The sequence below is a fragment of the Camelina sativa genome, chromosome 17, assembly GCF_000633955.1.
Source record: "Camelina sativa cultivar DH55 chromosome 17, Cs, whole genome shotgun sequence".
Lineage (NCBI taxonomy): Eukaryota > Viridiplantae > Streptophyta > Magnoliopsida > Brassicales > Brassicaceae > Camelina > Camelina sativa.
The window spans coordinates 15,407,775-15,429,071 of NC_025701.1; the positions used below are offsets into that span (position 1 = coordinate 15,407,775).

At 36.9% G+C, this 21,297-nt stretch overlaps 2 protein-coding genes across 2 annotated transcripts; one reads left to right on the forward strand and one right to left on the reverse strand.

Moving 5' to 3' along the window:
* On the forward strand, window positions 6,499–7,959 carry LOC104759517. Its single transcript, XM_010482429.1, has one exon. It carries the CDS (start codon window positions 6,499–6,501, stop codon window positions 7,957–7,959), a length of 1,461 nt encoding a protein of 486 aa, XP_010480731.1.
* LOC104759519 (probable LRR receptor-like serine/threonine-protein kinase At1g29720) lies at window positions 14,089–20,889 on the reverse strand. Its single transcript, XM_019239080.1, has 24 exons — window positions 20,625–20,889; window positions 20,363–20,552; window positions 20,215–20,286; window positions 19,889–19,960; window positions 19,739–19,810; window positions 19,574–19,639; window positions 19,399–19,470; window positions 18,928–18,999; window positions 18,770–18,841; window positions 18,477–18,680; window positions 17,803–17,865; window positions 17,636–17,704; window positions 17,473–17,523; window positions 17,350–17,391; window positions 17,172–17,215; window positions 16,647–17,032; window positions 16,337–16,535; window positions 16,156–16,176; window positions 15,947–16,081; window positions 15,734–15,852; window positions 15,435–15,645; window positions 15,107–15,338; window positions 14,864–15,014; window positions 14,089–14,655 (listed from the first exon to the last, which is right to left on the reverse strand). Exons 1-24 carry the CDS (start codon window positions 20,752–20,754, stop codon window positions 14,269–14,271), a joined length of 3,132 nt encoding a protein of 1,043 aa, XP_019094625.1. The 5' UTR covers window positions 20,755–20,889; the 3' UTR covers window positions 14,089–14,268.

A 21,297-nucleotide genomic window follows, 5' to 3' on the forward strand; every position in this document is an offset into this window, starting at 1 on the left:
CCAGCAGCCCGTTTTTGTAACCGATCTTGGAAGAAAGAGAATATTTTGGTTTTCGACCCACCAGGACTTTCCGGGATTCCCAAATATGAGCTCATGCCGCCTAAAGTGGTAATGCCCAGAATACATATTAAATCTTCACGTACTCCTGCATCTACTGTATGTCCAAATTGAACTGAAGACTTCTGGAAGTTTATCCTCTGACCAGAAATCCGTTCATATTGCCTGAGAATCCCCAAAATAACTTCACACTGCTCCTTCATGGCCCGAAAGAAAAACAGACTATCATCTGCAAACAATAAATGTGAGATTGCCGGACACACAGTGGAGACCTTAATACCTGTAATAAGTTTAGACCTTTCCGCCTTCCGTAAATTTGCAATAAGGACCTCAATGCAGAGGATAAAAAGGTAAGGTGACAAGGGGTCTCCTTGACGGAGCCCTCTAGACGGGATTATGGATCCATGGGGTTGACCATTTAATAAGACACTATATTCAACTGATGTCACGCACTACATGATCCAAGAAATCCATTTGTCACTGAAACCAAATTTCCGCAATAATAATTCAACAAAAGACCATTCTACCCGATCATAGGCCTTACTCATATCTGTTTTGATGGCCATAAACTTGCCCTTGCAAGAGGGATTGGTACGAAGTCCGTGAAACATTTCCTGAGCAATCAAAATATTATCCGTAATCAAGCATCCTTCTACAAATGCCGATTGTGTCTCAGAAATCAATGCTGGTAGAAACTTATGCAACCGCTGACATAAGATCTTCGAAATAATCTTGTACCCGACATTACATAAACTAATGGGGCGCCATTCAGTATCCGGGTCGGTTTTTCTACCTTCGGGATGAGACAAATATTTGTCCTATTTAGGCGTTTATCAAAACTCCCATCCTGAAAAAAGGAATCCACCGAAAGCTTTAAGTCAGCCTTAACCGTATCCCAAGCACGCTGACAAAACAGGGCCGTCATACCGTCCGGTCCCGGGGCTTTATCAGGATGCATCATAAATAGAGCCTCTTTAATTTCTTGTTCTGTGACTGGTCTAGTCAGTGTCTCATTGGTGTCGTCCGTGATAGAGGTGCTTATTTCGCCCAACGATTCCTCAATCTCTGAGGGGTCGATAGACGTGAATACCTCTTAAAAATATGATATTGCAATTTCCTGAACCCGAGTCTCCTCCGTAATCCAGTGTCTGGATTCATCATGCATCCCGACAATCCGATTATTAGCTCTTCTTAATTTTGTTTGGGCATGAAAATAACTAGTATTTTGGTCCTCGAAACGCATCCACCTACTTCGGCTTTTCTGATACCAGTAAATCTCCTCATCCCGATAAGCTTCACGCAATTTCCAATTCAATTCTGAGATAACCTCAACAGAAACAGAGTCGTCCTCCTGAGCAATTGCTAATTGGGATTTTAACTCCTCAATCGTTTCACGTCCAAACGGGGCTTGTGGTTTCCTCCAACGGGAAATTGCTTGGCGGCACTTTATTATTTTGTCCATTAAATTCCTAGGCACCCCAGTTTCCCCTGAGGCCCAACCCTCTGAAATGGCTCCAAAGAAACCCTCTTTTTCAAGCCACCGTCGGTCAAATCGAAAAATGCTCCTCCCTTTCCGAACTGTATCCTCCAAAGAGGCTACCACCGGTTTATGATCTGAGGCTATCATTGGTAGATATTCTGTAAACGCATTCCGAAACATGTCATGGAGTTTCTCGTTGGCTAGGGCGCAGTCGAGACGACATCTGATTGGCTTCTAATCCCACCAATCGCGCCACGACAAGCTATCCCCAACCGCTGGAAACTCTAATAATCCACAATGCCGGATCATTGTGTTAAAATTCACAAAAGAGGAGGCATGACGAAGCTTTCCGCCCTGTTTTTCGTGGTTACCTTTAAGTTCATTAAAATCACCTATGAGAAACCAAGGAGAATCACGAGACAAACCAATCCGCGTTAACCGTTCCCACACTAGATCTTGATTCGTTGGAACCGGATCACCATAGACAAAGGTAAAGTAAATAACATGTCCTTTATAGGTAAGTTCCAAATCAATCAAACAGTTTGACTCAAATAAAATTGAAACATCATAATTCTTATTATAAAATAAGGCCAAACCGCCACTACATCCAATAGGATCAACTGTTTTTAAATTTGAATAACCAAAATGACCAATAAAAGGTTACAAAATAGATAAAGGCTGTCTATTTCAGATAAAAATAAAAAATCAGGTCTATGCTTTCCCCACAAATCCCTGAGATACCCAATAGTTGCTTTATTCCCAAGTCCTTGACAATTCCAGCTTAAAATCTTCATTCCAGCTTTGTTCCACCAGTTGAACCCTTCTCCTGTTCCGGGTTCCTTAGGTTTGGTCCTTCTCCAGCCTCTTTAGGGACATGGCGTTTCCTTGGTGTTGTACATAGATACACATTCAATTTCCTGGAAAAATCTCCTTTGAGAGCCAAAGGAGGCTTCACCTTGTTGGCCTTCTCCACTTGCGGAACCGCAACAGAAGCTACACCTGAGTTAAGTTTTGCTTCCATGGGGCCACCACCTGAGTCCGCTGGTGCTCCTCCGAGAGCCGCATTGACCATGGCTGGATCAAAGGTAGGATCTTCCACCGAAACATCCATGTCTCCATCAGTCTGCTGCTGTGGATCCTCAACCGTTTTGTCCACATCCTCTGCCTCTACCTCCTCCATCTGCTAATCAAAGCTCTCCTCCAAAGTTTCCTTTGCTGCTGTCGACACCTGCTGAGTCGGTGTCTCACTCACAGGTGCCGAAATTTCGCCAGCATTCACCTCAGTTGAGTCAGACTGCAGAACACCAGAGCCAGTGAACTGTGGAACTAACCCATCACCCAGGACTGAAGAACCCGCATCAACCAAGATCACCTCTTCTTCCAAGCGGGACTGTTGAACCAACTCTGGTTCCTAGAAAAGAGGCCTCCGGACCTGCTTCAATGGTGGAACCCCAAAAGTTGTAGCCTGAACCGCCACATGCTCGACCTGATCTGGAATCTGTCCCGGTTCCAATTCCTCAACCAGAGCTACACCCAAGGGAGGTACCACAGTCGTGGTAGCTCTATTCTTTTGGCGGTAATCATTAAAAGGCACAGTATTGTTGGACTGACATGGTTTAGATGAAGGTTCACCCAACCGATTCTTTGTCCCTGCATCCTACTTTCCCTTGGATGGGCGCTGACTGGACTGAGACAATCTCCGTGTATCCACCGCCTTACCTTTTCCCTTGTTTCTATCATTCATGACAGCCCCTTTGTAACTCTGCAACGGACGAGCTGAGTCGTCTTCAATAGGAACATGCAACGCCGGAGTGATCTTGTTGGTAGCCCACAGTGGGCAATGATTCTCATCGTGACATAGACTGGAGAACTTCTTGCAACAACCATGAAGACGCTCATAATGAAGGTTGACAATAGTCTCCTAGCCATTGTAAAACTCGATCACCGTGTCAAAGCACAAGGGCTTGAACCCATTTACTGTCACTTTCACTCTTCCACCATCGATATCCACCGTCTCCACTCGACCAAGTTCTGAGCCAATGCTACGAAAGGTTGGCTCAGCCTAGAACTGAAATGGAACATCCAGGACTCTGACCCAAAAAGTTAAGTCTGAAGGGTAGGCAGGATCCACTGTTGGGCTCCACCGAACCAGTGACACCATCCAACCATCAAAATGAAATGGACCCATCTATAGAACCTCCAGGATGTCTTCTTCATTGTCAAAATCAAATTGAAACTTCCCAAGCCCAAGGTCAGCTCCCACAACACTTCCTTCAACATGCCAAAACTTGGGTAGCATGATCAAGAGGGACTTCATATCCTGCACCTTAGGATTCATACAGCGACCCACCATTGTTTTTGAATACCCCGCAATCAAGGCAGAATTATCAAAATATGGGATTTTTATTCTGCGCTTGGGAACCATACCCTCTTCACTCTTACTCTCCACATTCTTCCCCAAGAAAGCACTCTGAGACATGATGAAGCTCACCAGCGAAAACCAAGCACACCAACTAGACAAGAAAAGAGAACACTCGGATACTGAGACAAGGAAGCAAAAGATGTTGTGATGAGGACTGAGTGCTGCAAGGCGATCTCTTATATAGCCCCAAACATTCCAAAACCAAAGAGCTATGAATCCAACCGATTCGATACATAAATGGCAATTGACAACCTCATGATACGCAAGTATCAGAATAATATCTGAAATCACCATTAAAACATTCAGACAGGTTGATCGAATCATTGATGATCTCTTGTGCGAATCAATCTTCGATCGGATTCGAAATAAGATCAAACCTTTGTCCCAAATATACAAGCATTGACAAAGCGGCCTTTGTGCTTTAATGTCGTCCATCCGAACCTTCTGTTTTTCTTCGAAGCAGAAAAGGCAACTGGACTTTTCTTGATACTCAGAAATCAGAAGAGAATCCGAAATCACCATTGAACCTAAAAAGGAAACAAGAATCATTGTTATTTGCCATTGCGAATCAACCCTCAAACGGATTTGAAATGCAAACAAACCATTGTCCCAAATCAAGCTTCCGCTATCATCAATGACATTAGATCGTACATACCAATCGGATCGCATTTGGAGGGAGATGTGGGATATCTCAACCTCAAAACCCATTAATGCTGATCGTATTACACGATCCCGAATCCGCTTGCCCATAGAAACCCAGGATACCAAATTAAAACCATATCTCCAAGCGAAGATTTGGACATCACTGTGAGACCCAATAATCTCTTTCCATACGCTCCAGATGAGCCAAGAGAAAAAGGAAGATTTAAAGATCCAGGAGACCAGAAAAAACCCGATAACAATCCAAAGAGAATACATTACGATCCATTTAGAAATCTAGATCAGCCGTCGCCGTTTTCATCGCCTTCGTAGGAGAGAATAATGATAATATTTGAACTTTTGAAAAGTTGCAATAATTATAATATTTTAAACTTTTAAAATTTCAAAATTTGGACGCTTGATAAATCAAGCTTCGTGCTCATTCGTAGTTGGAAGCATATTAATCTTATTTATAATGGTTCTCAACCATTGTATAAATTTTTCTAGCCGATGTGAGACGGTTTAAATTCACTTATTTATAAGTATTTTAATATAGAAATTTAACATAATTTCAAAAATGTTAAATATTGAGTTGTCTGATCGCGATTGGTCGTTTTAAAAAAATTTTAATATAGAAAATTTTGAAAATTTTAAAAAATGTTAATTAGTGACATGTCGAACCCCGATTATATGTTTTTAATTCTACGTGGACAGTCTTAGGATATAAGCTCCTATTTTTATTTAGTATAGATTTTGGCCAAATAACAAATATTTATGGATCAGCCACTGGTTCGAACTTAGAAGTGTACCTTATGGATATCAATGTCAAGTTTTTATCTTTATAAAGAATTTTAAGTGTTTATGTCGATGTAAGAATAAAATGAAAATAAGATTTAAAGTATATTTTAGAACATATTGATCAAAATAAAACCCTGGCCATTTGCAGCCAGAATGATGGAGCCCTAATTTCACACTTCTTTTGAGCCCATTGTAGCCAACAAATAGAAGGGTACGTATAACTTATTAGGCCTTGATTGGAACAACAGTTAGTGAAGCATTAGCATTATGCAGCATGAGCAGTATGATGCATAAGTTGTATGCTATTATTTATTAACAATGATATGTGATTGGTACAACTGTTAGCATTTAGACATAAAATTACAAAATTAGATATTTTAAATATACAAATATAGTAAACTCTAAGTGTTTAATGAGGGTAAAATTGTATTTTAATAACTTTAAAACCATTATGCTTGGGAAATGCTTCGTTTAGGAGCATTGGGCTGTAGAGCATTCTAAAGCCTTTTATGCTCCCTTTATGCTTTCTAAACAAAACGTGATTGGCTTTCTAAAATCTATATGCTCATTTATATACACTAACAATCAAGGCCTTAATTGCCACGATAGCCGGCCCCAAGCACAGGCTGATGAAGTATGTGCTTGCGGCCATAAAATAATATCTAGTTTCTCAGCCTTTCATAATATGTTTGTTAGTGCAGTGGTAAAAGTCATTTAAAAAGTAATAGAGGTCTGTGTTCGAGCCCAATCACCTCTGTTTCTAACAATTTTTATTTTTATTTTCTTTGGTCTGTTGGCTTAAGCATGAAGTCAACTTGAAGAAATGTGGGAATCCTTATCCAACCGGGCAATGGTTAAGAGATAAGGATCAAAGTGTTTAGGAGTTATCTAGACACAAGGTGTTTCCTAATAGGTTTAGGACTAAAAGTTTATATATAAGGAGATGTCAAGGTGTGACATAACTTATGAGTTTGTGAGAGAGATTGGAGAGACTTAAGTTTTTGAGAGAGTTTTCTTAAGTAATAAAGAAAGGTGTTCTTTATATTCAATCTTCAAACTTTTATTTGAGAACAATATTTGGTATCAGAGCAAGGAAGAAAAGATGATGAAGAACGATGACACAGAGACATCAACGAGCAAACAAAAGGAAGGAGGAGGACCTTCTTCCATCAAGTGTCCTATGCTAAGCACGAGCAACTACACTGTCTCGGCCATGCGCATGAGGATACTTCTCAGAGTAAACAAAGTATGGGATGCTATCGAAACAGAGGACAAGGACGAGGATATGAATGACCTCGCCATGGCGTTACTTTTCCAGTCCATCCCCGAGTCTCTGATACTGCAAGTAGGAGAGCTAGACACAGCAAAGAAGGTATGGGATGCCATAAAGTCTCGTCATGTTGGGGCAGAGCGGGTGAAAGAAGCCAGACTGCAGACTTTGATGGCAGAGTTCGACCGGATCAAGATGAAAGATTCAGAGACTATTGACGATTTTGCTGGGAATCTATCTGCTATTTCATCTAAATCTGCTGCTCTAGGAGAGGATATTGAGGAATCGAAACTTGTCAAAAATTTTCTTAAGTGTCTCCCTCGGAAAAAATACATACACATGGTTGCTTCCTTAGAGCAAGTGCTCGATCTGAACAAAACAAGTTTTGCAGACATTGTTGGTCGCATGAAGGCTTACGAAGAACGTATTGCAGAAGAAGAAGAGGTCCTTGAAGATCAAAATAAATTGATGTACACAAATTCGGAGCCTCAAGCACCACAATCAAACCGTTTTGAACAAAATCGTGACTTCAATGGAGGATACTATGGAGGGTATCGAGGCAGGGGTCGCGGAGGACGATTTAGAGGAAGAGGCCGTGGGAGATTTAACGGAGCAAGAGATTTTTTAAAAGTTGAGTGTTTTCGATGTGATAAACTTGGTCATTATGCGTCAGAGTGTCCAGACAGATTGCTCAAGCTACAAGAAACTCAAGAAACTGATATAAAAGACACTGAAGAAGCAGATGAGCTCATGATGCATGAGATTGTATTTTTGAATGAGAAAAAGGTTGATCCAAAGAAGTATGAGACAGATACTAAGGAGGATAATGTGTGGTACCTTGATAATGGAGCTAGCAATCATATGACTGGAGACCGCAGGTATTTTTCATCTTTGGATACTACTATTACTGGAAAAGTGAGGTTTGGAGATGACTCTCGCGTGGATATAAAAGGGAATGGATCTATTGAGTTTGTCGATATGAATGGGGAAGAAAGAACTATGTCTAGCGTATACTACATTCCTGATTTGAAGAGCAGTATTATTAGCCTTGGACAGGCGACTGAGGTTGGTTTTGATGTACGAATGCGAGGAGAAGACCTAACTATGCACGATACAGATGGGAAGTTAGTTGTTAAGACTACTAGGTCAAGGAATCGATTGTACAAGGTTCGCATGAACATTAAAGACCACATGTGTTTAAGTGTAAAGGTGCTAAGCGAGTCTAACAAATGGCATGCAAGATTGGGGCATATAAACCTTGAGACAATGAGGTCGATGATACAAAGAAGATAGTTACAGGGGTTCCACAAGTCAAGATAGAGAAGGAAGTTTGTACTTCATGTTTACTGGGAAAACAGACGAGACAAATGTTCCCCAAGGCAACTCTGTTTCGAGCTACCAAACAACTTGAATTGATTCACGGAGATTTGTGTGGACCAATCACACCAAGCGCAGCCGCTGGGAACAGATATATCTTTGTTCTCATAGATGATTACTCAAGATATATGTGGACAATATTGTTAAAAGAAAAGAGTGATGCATTCTCTAAATTTCAGAAGTTCAAGTCTGTTGTAGAACAAGAATCGGGAGAGAAGATTAAAACGTTTAGAACAGACAGAGGAGGAGAGTTCACATCGATTGAGTTTAATTCTTAATGTGAAGAATCAGGGATAAGACGTCATCTCACAGCTCCATACTCACCACAGCAGAACGGAGTGGTTGAAAGGTGAAACAGGACTCTCATGGAGATGACCAGAAGTATTATGAAACACATGAGTATTCCGAACCATCTTTGGGGAGAAGCTGTGAGGCATTCGACTTATTTGCTAAATAGAATTGCTACAAGAGCTGTTAAGGACAAGACACCGTATGAATTGTTCCGTAACAAGACACCAACTATCGAACATCTGCGGATTTTTGGCTGTATCGGATATGCAAAGGTGGACACTCCGCATCTTAAGAAACTTGATGACAGATCGCGAAGGCTAGTGCACTTAGGAGTGGAACCAGGAACAAAAGCGTATCGACTCTTAGACCCAATAACTCAAAGAATAGTGGTAAGTAGAGATGTTGTCTTCGACGAAACTAAAGGATGGTATTGGAGGGAGATTACTCAAGAACAGAGTAGAGCTGGAGATTTCAAAATACAACTTGGAGTGTTTGGCAATCATGGGATCAGAGGAATTGATCAAAACAGCAACATGTTAGAACAACCTGCAACAGAGGAGAATGATGCAGAACCTGCAAATACGAGTGATGAACTAACTGATGCAGAGTCTGATCATGACGAAGAAGGAGTTGAGCAAGAAGGGAACGAAGCTGATGAGGAACAGATAGTGGTAAGAAGATCATCGAGAGTGGTGACCAGACCTAAATATCTCAATGATTATATATTATTGGCAGAGATCAAAGGAGAACAGCTGCTAATGTGTGTGGATAATGAACCAAGAGACTTTAGTGAAGCAAGAGAGTCAAAACAGTGGTTAGCAGCTTGTAAGGAAGAGATGAGTTCGATCTCTAAGAATAATACTTGGAGTCTCGTTGATTTACCACATGGTGCTAAAGCTATAGGCTTAAAATGGGTTTTTAAGCTCAAGAGGAATTCTGATGGATCTATAAATAAATATAAGGCTAGGCTGGTAGCAAAGGGGTACGTACAACGGTATGGAATTGATTACGAAGATGTGTTTGCTCCAGTGGCTCGAATAGAGACAATCCGACTTCTCATAAGTCTTGCTGCTTCAAGGGGATGGGAGATACATCATCTAGATGTTAAAACAGCTTTTCTCAATGGAGAATTGAAGGAAACAGTTTACGTCTCGCAACCTGATGGTTTCATTGTAGAAGGGAGTGAAGATAAAGTGTACAAACTCCATAAAGCCTTGTATGGCTTGAAGCAAGCTCCGAGAGCTTGGAATGAGAAGCTTAATCAGGTTCTTAAAGGACTCCAGTTCAGAAAGTGCACTAAAGAACCATCAGTGTTCCGGAAAAAGGTGGGTCAAGAAATTCTACTTGTTGCAGTATATGTCGATGACATATTTGTTTCAGGATCAAGTACATCGGTTGTAGAGAATTTCAAGAAGGAAATGTCTTTGAAGTTTGAGATGAGTGATCTCGGTAAGTTAACTTACTATCTAGGTATTGAGGTTTGCCAAAATCATAATGGGATAACTCTGAGTCAGGAGCGATATGCACTAAGAATTCTGGAGGAGACTGGTATGAGCAAGTGTAACTCGGTAGAGACACCAATGGACGATGGTATTAAGCTGTCGAAATCAGAAAAGGAGAAAGACATTGATGGCACGAACTACAGGAGAATTGTAGGCTGTCTGCGATACCTACTTCACACACGGCCTGACTTGTCTTATTGTGTTGGAGTTTTAAGTAGGTATATGCAGGCCCCAAAAGAGTCGCATGGAGCTGCATTAAAACAATGTCTCAGGTATTTGCGAGGAACCACTTCGTTTGGGTTGATGTTCAAGTGTTCTTCCAATGAGACGTTAAGGTTAGTTGGTTATAGTGACAGTAGTCACAATGTGGACCCTGATGACGGGAAGAGCACGACTGGACATGTGTTTTATCTCGGTGGAAGTCTGATTACTTGGTGTTCACAAAAGCAAGACACAGTTGCTCTGTCTTCTTGTGAAGCAGAGTTCATGGCTGCGACTGAGGCAGCAAGACAAGCGATTTGGCTCCAAGAGTTATTGAGCGAGATCACAATGTTGGCGTGTGCGAAGGTAATTGTTCGAATCGATAATGAGTCTGCAATAGCTCTTCCAAGAAATCCAGTATTTCATGGACGCAGTAAACATATACACACCATATTTCATTTTATTAGAGAGTGTGTAGAGAATGGACAGATAGAGGTTGAACATGTTCCTGGTGAAAAACAGAAGGCAGACATTTTAACAAAACCTCTTGGGAGAATCAAGTTCAAGGTAATGAGAGAATTGATTGGAGTGAGAGACTTCAAGCTTAGAAGGGAGATTGTTGGCTTAAGCATGAAGTCAACTTGAAGAAATGTGGGAATCCTTATCCAACCGGGCAATGGTTAAGAGATAAGGATCAAAGTGTTTAGGAGTTATCTAGACACAAGGTGTTTCCTAATAGGTTTAGGACTAAAAGTTTATATATAAGGAGATGTCAAGGTGTGACATAACTTATGAGTTTGTGAGAGAGATTGGAGAGACTTAAGTTTTTGAGAGAGTTTTCTTAAGTAATAAAGAAAGATATTCTTTATATTCAATCTTCAAACTTTTATTTGAGAACAATATGGTCCACTAAAAAATCAGCCTTAACATGGGTTTGTGGCCCCAATATGTTGTGCGACGGCTCTATAATCACACGATGACTTCAAGAGCAAGTCACCACCGTACAACTGATATGATATGATCTCTTTACTCTCTTCATCTAGCATCTGCTGATCTGCACAACTTCCGAAATGCGTTGGCTTTCATGTCAAATATTTATTGGAAAATAAAAGTGAAACCTCGGGTGGGAGTTATGGTATATATATCAGACTTTTAACGTTAGCGAAATTATGTAATGTAGCAGAAGCTTTAGAAGAAGCAACGGCTCTTCATGAATGCATCATTGCTCTGCTTTCTCCTTCTGATGGTAGCTCTCGCAATTCTGGTTACGGATCTGTTGATATGAAACACTGAAGATGTCGACAAAATGCCTGAGATATATGAATTCAGAAACTTGGTGATTAATTTGTCAACCGACGGGGATGGTAATGAAGCAACAAATTGTATTGCGAGGAGATTCTTATGAGGGATCACTGCATTGTGAATCTATGTGGAGAGAATATATATATGTACAGGGAATTTGGAATCATACATACCACGAATACTATCACAGTGTCGCTAAAATGTTTGCAAAACCTGGTCACTTGGACGAATCAATGAATATTATTGAACATCCAAAAAGACATTTGTTCCTATCTTATATAATAAGACAAAGTTTTTCTCAACTTTTGTTAAGGAGATGACACTTGGCTTACTATTTATCTGACACCTGTATTTTTTTTGTTTGGACCTAATTAACTATAGTTTGGACCTAATTAACTACAGACCCATAAAACCAAAAAAAAAAAAATCAACATTTCATTCCTCCCTTTTTAATCAGAAACATATACAACCTCCAAAAATCTAGAGCCACCTTATATCAGTGTGTGGTTGGTTTATCTCGGAACTAAACCAACATTAAATTAAATTTACAATTTTGAATTCTTGGGTTTAATTTCTAGGTTTGAATCTTATTTAATTTTTACAGGCACAAGCGGAATCAAATTTAAGTAAGATGGTGGGATGATATTATTTAAGTAAATTAGTTTAACTTTTTAAATAATTGTTTATATAAAATTAAATTTTTGAGCTTACTTTCTAGATTATTACGTAAGATTGTGAGATATTTTAATCTAATTCTATAATTATTTTGTTCGGTTCACACTTATTATTTCAAACGTCATGGTATTTTTGAATTATATAAAATTTATAAGTTTTCATATTAGGAATTTCAGAATAAATTATGAACATAATTAGTTATGTTTTGATTTGAAATAATACCATCATTTTATGCATTGCCTTATATCTACCCACTATTTTCCTCAATTTTCATTTTTGTTTATATTACTTCTCATTTTTAACTTATTATTTTTAAACACTTGCGAATTTATGATCATTAATATTTCATCTCAATCCCTTTTCTCTCTTAAAGGCTCAAACATTCTGTAAAGTTTGGTTTTCTAAAAAAAACCTATTACCATACAAACACATCCTCTTTCAGATTATTGTGAAAACTAAAACATTTACTTTCTTTTCTATTCTCAATTCAATTTCCAACGAACAACAAAACACTGGTAACAATAGTATCGTCGTTCGGATCATCCATTTTTGGGAAGTTTCTAACTTTAGAAGATAATTATCTTACTAAGTTTTGAATAATTTTTCCAAAAATGTAAATTATTTTTACTATTGTTCATCTTTTGATGATTTATGCAATCATTTTAAAATATTTATAAAAGAAAATAAATAATTGTATGTGTATTTGATTTAAAAAGAATTTTAATATATAATGATGATTGGCTTAGATTCTTAGAGTAAGAGTTGAAATAAACATTACTATATTATTTAATACTAAAGTAAAATTTTGTTTTGGTAAGCTCCAAAACATTGTCATTTGATGCTCTCTTCTTTGACAAGTGTCATTTTGTTTCTTTAAATTTTTAGTGTAACAAATTTATTCAATTGAATTTACATAATAAATTTTTTTCTTAACAAATAATTTGATGATTAAATAGTTTAAGGATATAAGATTATAATATATATATTTGGGTTGTATAAAATAATGTCGAGTAATAATTGGCTGTTTTATTTCGACACTTTAATATAAATAATTCACATGATCTTGATATTACATTATTTTATATCATTTATAATCTATTTACACAAAACCAATGGTAAGTCCTTAATGCACAAGGCACCATCACACCATAGATTGAGTTTCGCTCCATACGAATATAGAGATTTAGCTAATGGGCTGGTCTGTTGTGGCCAAATGGTTGACAAAAAAAATAATAATAATAAACTAAAGTATATTTTAATATATAATTTCTAAATAGCTAAATGAGAATTGTATATATTTTTTTGTAATAAAGAGATAACTGTATATATTTCTGTTTAAAGAGAGAAGTGAATATATATTTAAATTCATGATTTGATTAGCTAAGACCGCCCTTTCATATGTCTATATTTATAATATATAACTCTTGAATATATATTTAAAAAAAAATAGACAATTTTAGTTATTAATTCACAATATTGTATTTTTATAAAACTGACACATTTTTTTATTAACTTTCCTATTCTATCTCATCAATCCCATATTTTGTACTAACTCTCATTTTTGTAACTTTCATAATATTTATAGTAATGCAATGAATGATTAATAATAACATTTAGAAATATTACATATATAAGAAAATATATTAATATGTAATGATTGCATATCTATAACTCTTGCATAGTTTATGTGGCTCCTATAACAATGAAATACTCCCTCTATTTTAATTTAGTTGTCGTTGTAGGTTTTCAATAAAAATGTTTAGTTAATATTCCAGTTTATCCATGCTGTTTAAAGTTTTGACCAATGAAATATTTATAAAATATATTAATTCAAGGTAAAACAGAAAATTTAATAGTTTAACCACAAGTAAAAAACCGGAAGAAGTATAAATTACATTTACCTAATAAATAGAAATTGATATAAAAATTAGTGTATTTATTATCCAATTAAATAATAAAATTTCTATACTATATGCGGCTTAATTACAATTTTCCTTATTAATAGAAAGATACACATTTTACTAACCTTCATACTATATCTCAAATCTCACATAATATTTTTATTTACTTAGTATTGTCTTAACTAACAATCTCCAAAATCATAAAAAAATATCCAAAAACAATGAAAACTAAATCCGTGCATAGTAAGGAGTGACTACTAGTATAGGATATAGCTACGTAGTTAACTGAAGTATAATCTCACAAGCCACTTATCAGAGATAAAGCATGTAAACAGGTTTTAATATTACAATGACTATGGAGAAGACTCTGATGTGGAGTTTTGGATAATGGATTCTGGGTATAACGGGTAGAGATCATAACCAGAAACAGATGATTTCGTTGTCCTTGTTATTTGATCGGTCATACCAGACGTGCTGGAGCTACCATCTGTATCAATGTTCTTCAGCTTTGAGCACCAGTTTTGTCCATATAAACCAGGATCTGACATAACCGGTGTTATCTCCATCACTCCCTCGAGCATTCGCACTGCCTCTGACATTGTTGGTCTCAATGAAGGAGATGAATTTGTGCAAACAAGAGCCATATTGATCATCCTCACGGCTTCTTTGCTGTTGAAATTACCTTCCAGCATTGGATCTACAATCTCCAATATGTCCCCTTTTTGTTGTAGCGTCAGCGCCTGAGATTAAATGTAAAAACATTATAAAATGTGCATATACCAAAAGCCAATAGCTCAGCTGATAAAAATATCTGGCAAAAGTCTAGATGTAGCTGGTTCGAGTGGCGCTTGGGACGAGACCACATAAAAGCCTGAGAGGATGTACTCCTCAGCCCAGAAAAAAATATATAGGGGGCTAATGAGAAAGAAAAGCTAGCTCCATGTTTACCCAATCGATAAGCGAGACGTTTTCAGATATTCCCTTATGTTTTGTATTACTCTTGCCACTAACAATTTCCATTGCCACAACCCCGAAGCTGTACACGTCTGCTTTCTCTGTTAATTGGCCCCATAATACATATTCTGGAGCCATATATCCCCTGCGTTATAAGAAAAACAAAGACTATGTTATTTTTCGTCTGCCACGGTGTGGTTTTAAAACTTAATACAATTATTACACTTACTGACTTACATGGTTCCTGCAACTTTGGTGCTAATGTGAGTGTGGTCTTCTTCGTGGAGCCGAGCTAATCCAAAGTCAGATAGCTTTGCATTAAGGTCGGCATCAAGAAGAACGTTACTGGTTTTTATGTCACGGTGAACCATCCTGATCATCGATCCTTCGTGAAGGAATTCAAGCCCTCTTGCTATTCCAAGACATATTTTTTGTCTTGCTGGCCAGTCCAATTTCAGAGAGTTCTTTCCTGGCAATGGTGGATGTGAACCAAAGAGAAATAGTATCACTTAACACTTGAATTAAACTCAAAACGTAAAATAAAAGCTGAATGACTTTAAATTACCACACAACACAAGAGCAAGGGAGTTGTTTTCCATGTACTCATACACGAGCATCAATTGATTCTTCTCCACACAACATCCATAAAGCTTGACAAGGTTTGGATGGTTCAGACCTGAGATCATTCCTATCTCATTCACAAACTCGCGGTTTCCTTGGCTTGACTTGGAAGAAAGCTGCTTGACTGCTATAATAGTCCCATCCGACAGTTTCCCCTGCATTAAGTGTCTCATATCAGAAACCCAAAACATCTCAGGTATCTATATCTGAGAAGAACTTGGCATATTTTTCAGTACTACGTACTTTGAATACGGATCCGAAACCTCCTTCTCCAAGTTTGTTAGCTTGATCAAAATTGTTTGTTGCAGCTTGCAGTTGTCTCCAAGTAAAGCAAACCGTTTGCAGACCCTGGGATCTCATTTCTATATGATCAGGTCCACAAGAGAGATTCATCAGTAAATGCTATGAGCATATATACATGAGGAATGGATTCATATACGCTGTTAATTTCGATACCTCTTTCTCTCATGTTCTTGTATCCTCTGTATATTTTCAGAGCATATAATCCCATAGCCAAGATAATAATTGTCACCAAGGCACCCGTTATTCCGAAATATAGTAGATATTTTGTGTGATGTTTTGTTTTCTCCGCTGCAAATGAGACACCTAAAGTTTAAATATATATAGCAACTACAGAAACTTATCTTTATAAATGTAGTATAGACCTCCACAGTGTAGCTCCTGACCTGTAAGTATAAAAACAAATATTATGATTGGAAGTAGATGAAGGGAAAAAAAAATCATATACGAAAAAGTGTTAATCTGAAATAATAGACAGTTGAGAGCAAACCAACTGCCTTTAATTTGGATAGAGTTGGGGTACTCAAGCCAGTTGAGGGTACTTACTGTGACACAAGGAGATTGCAGAGATGAGAGGACCATAATATCCTCTGTTTGGAATGTGGGTTGTCCCTTTCCCCGCCCAATACAACCGAATCTCTAACAAATGATCCGTCACATTAACATCTTTCACTTCTTTCACAACAGGCTTCAGGGTCCCATTAGTTTCCTCATTAATGTTAAAATCCTTCAAAAACAAGTTTCCCTAAGGGGGAAGCAAAGGACAAAAATAAATGATACTTCAATTTTCCATGGAACTTATTTTCAAAGATGATTAAATGAAAACTTTATTAAGTAAAATAATGTGACGCTTCACCTGAACATAGATATCAAATATGCGCCTACCGAGACGACTGTATAGTTCCTCGTTTGAAAACGGAATCTCCAAAAAATGAAGATTCACATTGTATGCTCCATTTTCTAAGCAAAACGCATAATAAACTAGAGAGAGAGCAGATCTACGTGCGGTCTTATAAATATCAGGAAAATCTCCAGATGATTTTAAACTAGTTGAAATGACGTATGCGTCATCATCGCTTCCATCATCGGTAAAGTGACCCGTGTTACTGATTCCCCAGTTTTCCAAGTGTTGATTTGTTACGGCAGTGGTTTCGCTGTTGTCAGCTTGATAAGTGATTTTACCAAATGAGTTTGTAATAGTTACAGTTTCTCCACCACAGTTTATATGTAGTGATCGCTGATCTACAATATAATCCATAAAGAAAACCACAATCAACATAAAAAAATTAAGGTGTTTAATATTTCTGAAAGTTAAGGAAGAAATTAACGTAGTAACTAGATAGTAGAAATAACAATAAGATATTACATGTATTGTACATACATTTCCTACAGTTGATTGGACCAGCGCATGGAAGAAGCCCAACTCTGTATAACAAAACGATCATAGTAATTACACATGTAATCAGTAGTACACCAACTCTATTGCCCTATTGGAAAGCAATAATTTTACTAAGTTTAATACATTCTTGTTGCAAGATAAGGCAGAAGACTCTACTTACAAACTATTTTTCAAATATGAGCTCCTGTATGTGTTAATGTTACTGAAACAACAAAAACTTCATCATGAGCAGGTTAACATATATATAGAAGATGTATCCTATCTACCAAGATTGTGTTCATACCTTTTTTCCTGACAGCTTGAAGACCATGAAAAATTGTTGTAAGAAAGATCACTATGAAAATTCACCAAATATAAAAAAAACCAAGAAGAAAGATTAGTTTGCATGCATGACGAAAAATTACCAAAAGCCATACAAAAAAAAAAAGAAAAATCCTAACACGTACATATTAGATTTGCTCTTAAGGAAAACACCGGATTCAATTTTGCCAGAAAGCATGTTGCCTATCAAATAGCTGAAAGAACAATTTGAACCAATATTAAGCGGTATTCACATTAAAAGGTCGTCATCACTTTAAAATACTCAATCCTGGAATGCAGTGACAGTACTTACCTATATTTGGGTGTTCTTTGTATTGCTTGGACTTCACCAGTCAACTTGTTAAACGATAAATCACTACAACAAACAATTTGTAAATATTATTTGGTACAAAACGTAATTGTACCAGATATTCTATTTGTTTGCATAAGAAAAGAGAGTAAATCTTTTAAAAGATCATTTCTTATTTGCATACTGCTCTTACAAAAGTTTTCATGCATGTGCTTACTTATGACACTGACAATCTTTGATTTCACTCAGTCCAAACATATAAATTAAATGTTGTTATGACTATACATATCTAGGCATAGGAAGTCCTTACTACGTACGTAGAACATATTGAACAAGCTAGCTTGCTATTACAGTGAGAAAAAATATTCCGCCTGTAACTTTAGCTATCTATGGGACACTATTTTGATATATAAATTCTGCAAATATACACATACATAAAGATTTTTTTTTCAGGTTTAAACATATCATGATACTTGGATATCCGCTCTCACAAAATGTTACTACTATTTTTTCTCTCTAGAATTTACACATAAAAATTCATATATCCTACTAAATTTAAAGACAAAATTTACGCATACGCAGTATCTTCAGTAGATAGATGTGGAACGTAACACATTATACAACCGAGTTCGGATAAGTTTACAATTTACAAAGTCTCATAAAAAAAAGGAACTTACAGAACATTTAGGTTCGGCATATTCCAGATGGAAGAAGGAATCGGACCCGACACTCCTGGAACAAGAGTGGAGACATTAGACTGAAATTTTCTAATATTAGGAAGACAAAAAAAATAAGCTTCAGTGGAAAATGGATACAAGGTTTTGATGGTTTTGCTGGATATATTTGGAAAGGAGTTTATCCCAGTTGTATCACTAATGGTCCTGCATGAAAAAATCATTAATCTAACATTTAAACACCATCGTCGTCATTTTAATGGCCCTTTAGTAATATATTGAAGGTAGTGAAGTACAGTATAGCAAGACTTTCTAGGCTGACCACTCCATCGGGGATAGGTCCTCTCAGTCCACTTGCATAAAGATGTCTGTTAATCAAAACCAACATATGTTAGATGGTAGGAAGAAATAAACAAAAAGAAAATCTATTGTTAGTGATGGAAGAGAAACTAACAGCTTTTTAAGCCGAGACCAATTGCCAATATATCCTGGGATGATTCCAGTAAGGTTATTGTCACATATCACACTACAAAATGAGAACAAACCACTAATTTAATTTAGAACTTCGGAAAACTGATCTTCTTGAACTGGTTTATAGGTGTTACGTACAATCATTCCACACACTTAAGTTAAGTAAGCGTGTCTTGAAAGTAACAGATTAATTTGCTACCAAACGACACATACTACGAAGTAACCATGCATGTATAAAGTGAAGGAAAGGCTTAGCAAAAAAGCTTTAGTTAAATACACGTTTCAGTATAATCTACAAAATGATTTGTTCCTGAAAGCTTCCAGAAAAATGTGCCTCCTCCTCTGAAAACTCAGTGAATTTGACTGTGATTTCAGTCTAGTCAAAAATCAGCGTATCCAGTTAACAAGGCAAAAAAAAAACTTTTGAAATTTTCAATTTACAAATACAACTCACAATTCCTCAAGGTTTACTAATCTAGCCAGAGTGCTAGGAAGGCTTCCTGAAAATTGATTGGACGAAAGAAACCTGCAAAAATCGGTTTAACAAATAAAAACATAATGAAAAAATAAATAAAAATTCCATAAAACCAAAGAATTAATTCATATATATGAAAGATATACTGGCTTACAATACTTTTAGGTTGGTCAAGTTACCAAGCTCATCAGGAATCGAACCAGAAAACTGATTACCCCCACTAAAAATTTGATCACATTACTGTAATATTAGACATCTAATCAAAACGAACATAATTATACATAACCATAGATGGGAAAATGTTAGTTTGAAATTGTACAAATATTTTAGATTTTTGAAGTTTTGTAACCCAGTTGGTAAATTCCCAGACAACCGATTCGCAGAGAGTGAGCTGGGACAAAAGCCAAAGTTATTACTCGCAACATCATGGAGATGAAAACATCACAGAGAGGAAACAGAGAGAGCTAACATGAAAGTGAGGTATCGCAACGAAGCCCATTCCATTGGAATTTTGCCCGTTAGGTAATTTCGGTATAAGTCACTGCAAAGAAGAGCGTTATGGAAACTTTTCTCACGGCTCTCTTGAGGATTAATTATTCTCTTGCATTTTTTTTTTTTTTGTGGATTGATCAAATAAAGTTTTAAACTGATTGTTTCTTAACCAACATAATCAAATTCAAACAACCGAAGCTTAATTATTTTTCTAAAATCAATTTCTTGTAAATTTATTAAGCCTTGAGAGTAAGACTAATCAAGTATTTGTTCTGTATATTCTGCCCGGTAGCTAGAACTTACATTGACCGGAGATGTCGAAGCTTGGCCAACTCAGGTGGAACTTTCCCCGAAAGAGTAGAATTCCTGAGAGTTCTGTATTTGTTTCATATTAGTGCAATATAGAAAAGAAAATAGAGAGAGGAAAAAAAAAAAGAAGAATAACACTTACAAGGCTGTAATATGACAAATAGTGTTATTGTTGAAGCTACAATCACAAAGAATGGTGTTGTTCATAACCGGATTCCAGACAATATCAGCTTCCTGTATGATCTTTAGAGTTCTTAAACGGCAAGGGTCTCCATAACTTAGATTTAGTCTCTTTATGCCAAGTGTGGTAGCTATCTCCTCAAGTGCGATCACTGCAAAAATTATGAGTATATAAATAACACATATGGAAAAGTATGGATGTTGTTATTCTTTTGAGTTAATACATTCATCTGGATGTAAAGCTGGTGAAGTGGATGTTGTTTGAGTCGCGAAGAAGCTTGTGATGATGCTGAATAACATAAAAAGAGTCGAGAAGACAGTCCACATTTTCGATGTTAGTCCCATTATTACCATTACAAGAGATTCAATCAGTGCTGCGGGAAAAAAAAAGAGATTCAATCAGTGCCATATCATAAAAAGCTTATCTATAATTGTATTTATTTTTAAGGTCTTCTTGGTCGTCGTCTGATCTATTATTTTTCTTTTTAAGGTCTTCTTACTCTTCTTGGTCGTCGCCCAGCTACAAAACATATATGACCAACAAGTTATAATACTGATGTGACTTGATTTTTATTTTTATGTCTCTTTTTCTGTGACCCGGCCGTATGTTGTTTAACACCAAATGCGATATAATTTCTCTCTTTTTTAAAGCCTTTAGTTTGCAATACAAGATATAAAATTGTATTGAGGCAGTTATATATACATTCTTGATTTGGTTAAAATATAGTTCAACTTCCCTTTTCCCATTTGATGCCAGCTGACTCAACCCCATCGAGAGAAAGATCAATATATCTCGTCTTGCAAAACTCATCGATAAAAACATAAGGAACCGGTTCAGCTCCATCCGAAACCGAGGAGACTATAATTACGAGGATGACCTCACCTTGGTTAGCCACT

Coding starts and splice junctions, on each gene's coding strand:
- LOC104759517 (XM_010482429.1), top strand. CDS start 6,499: ATGATGAAGAACGATGACACAGAGACATCAACGAGCAAACAAAAGGAA.
- LOC104759519 (XM_019239080.1), bottom strand. CDS start 20,754: ATGGTAATAATGGGACTAACATCGAAAATGTGGACTGTCTTCTCGACT. Junction 19,961..20,214: donor CTTCGACATCTCCGGTCAAT/GTAAGTTCTAGC, acceptor TCTTCTTTGCAG/TGACTTATACCGAAATTACC. Junction 19,640..19,738: donor TTCAAAAATCTAAAATATTT/GTACAATTTCAA, acceptor TCAAATTTTTAG/TGGGGGTAATCAGTTTTCTG.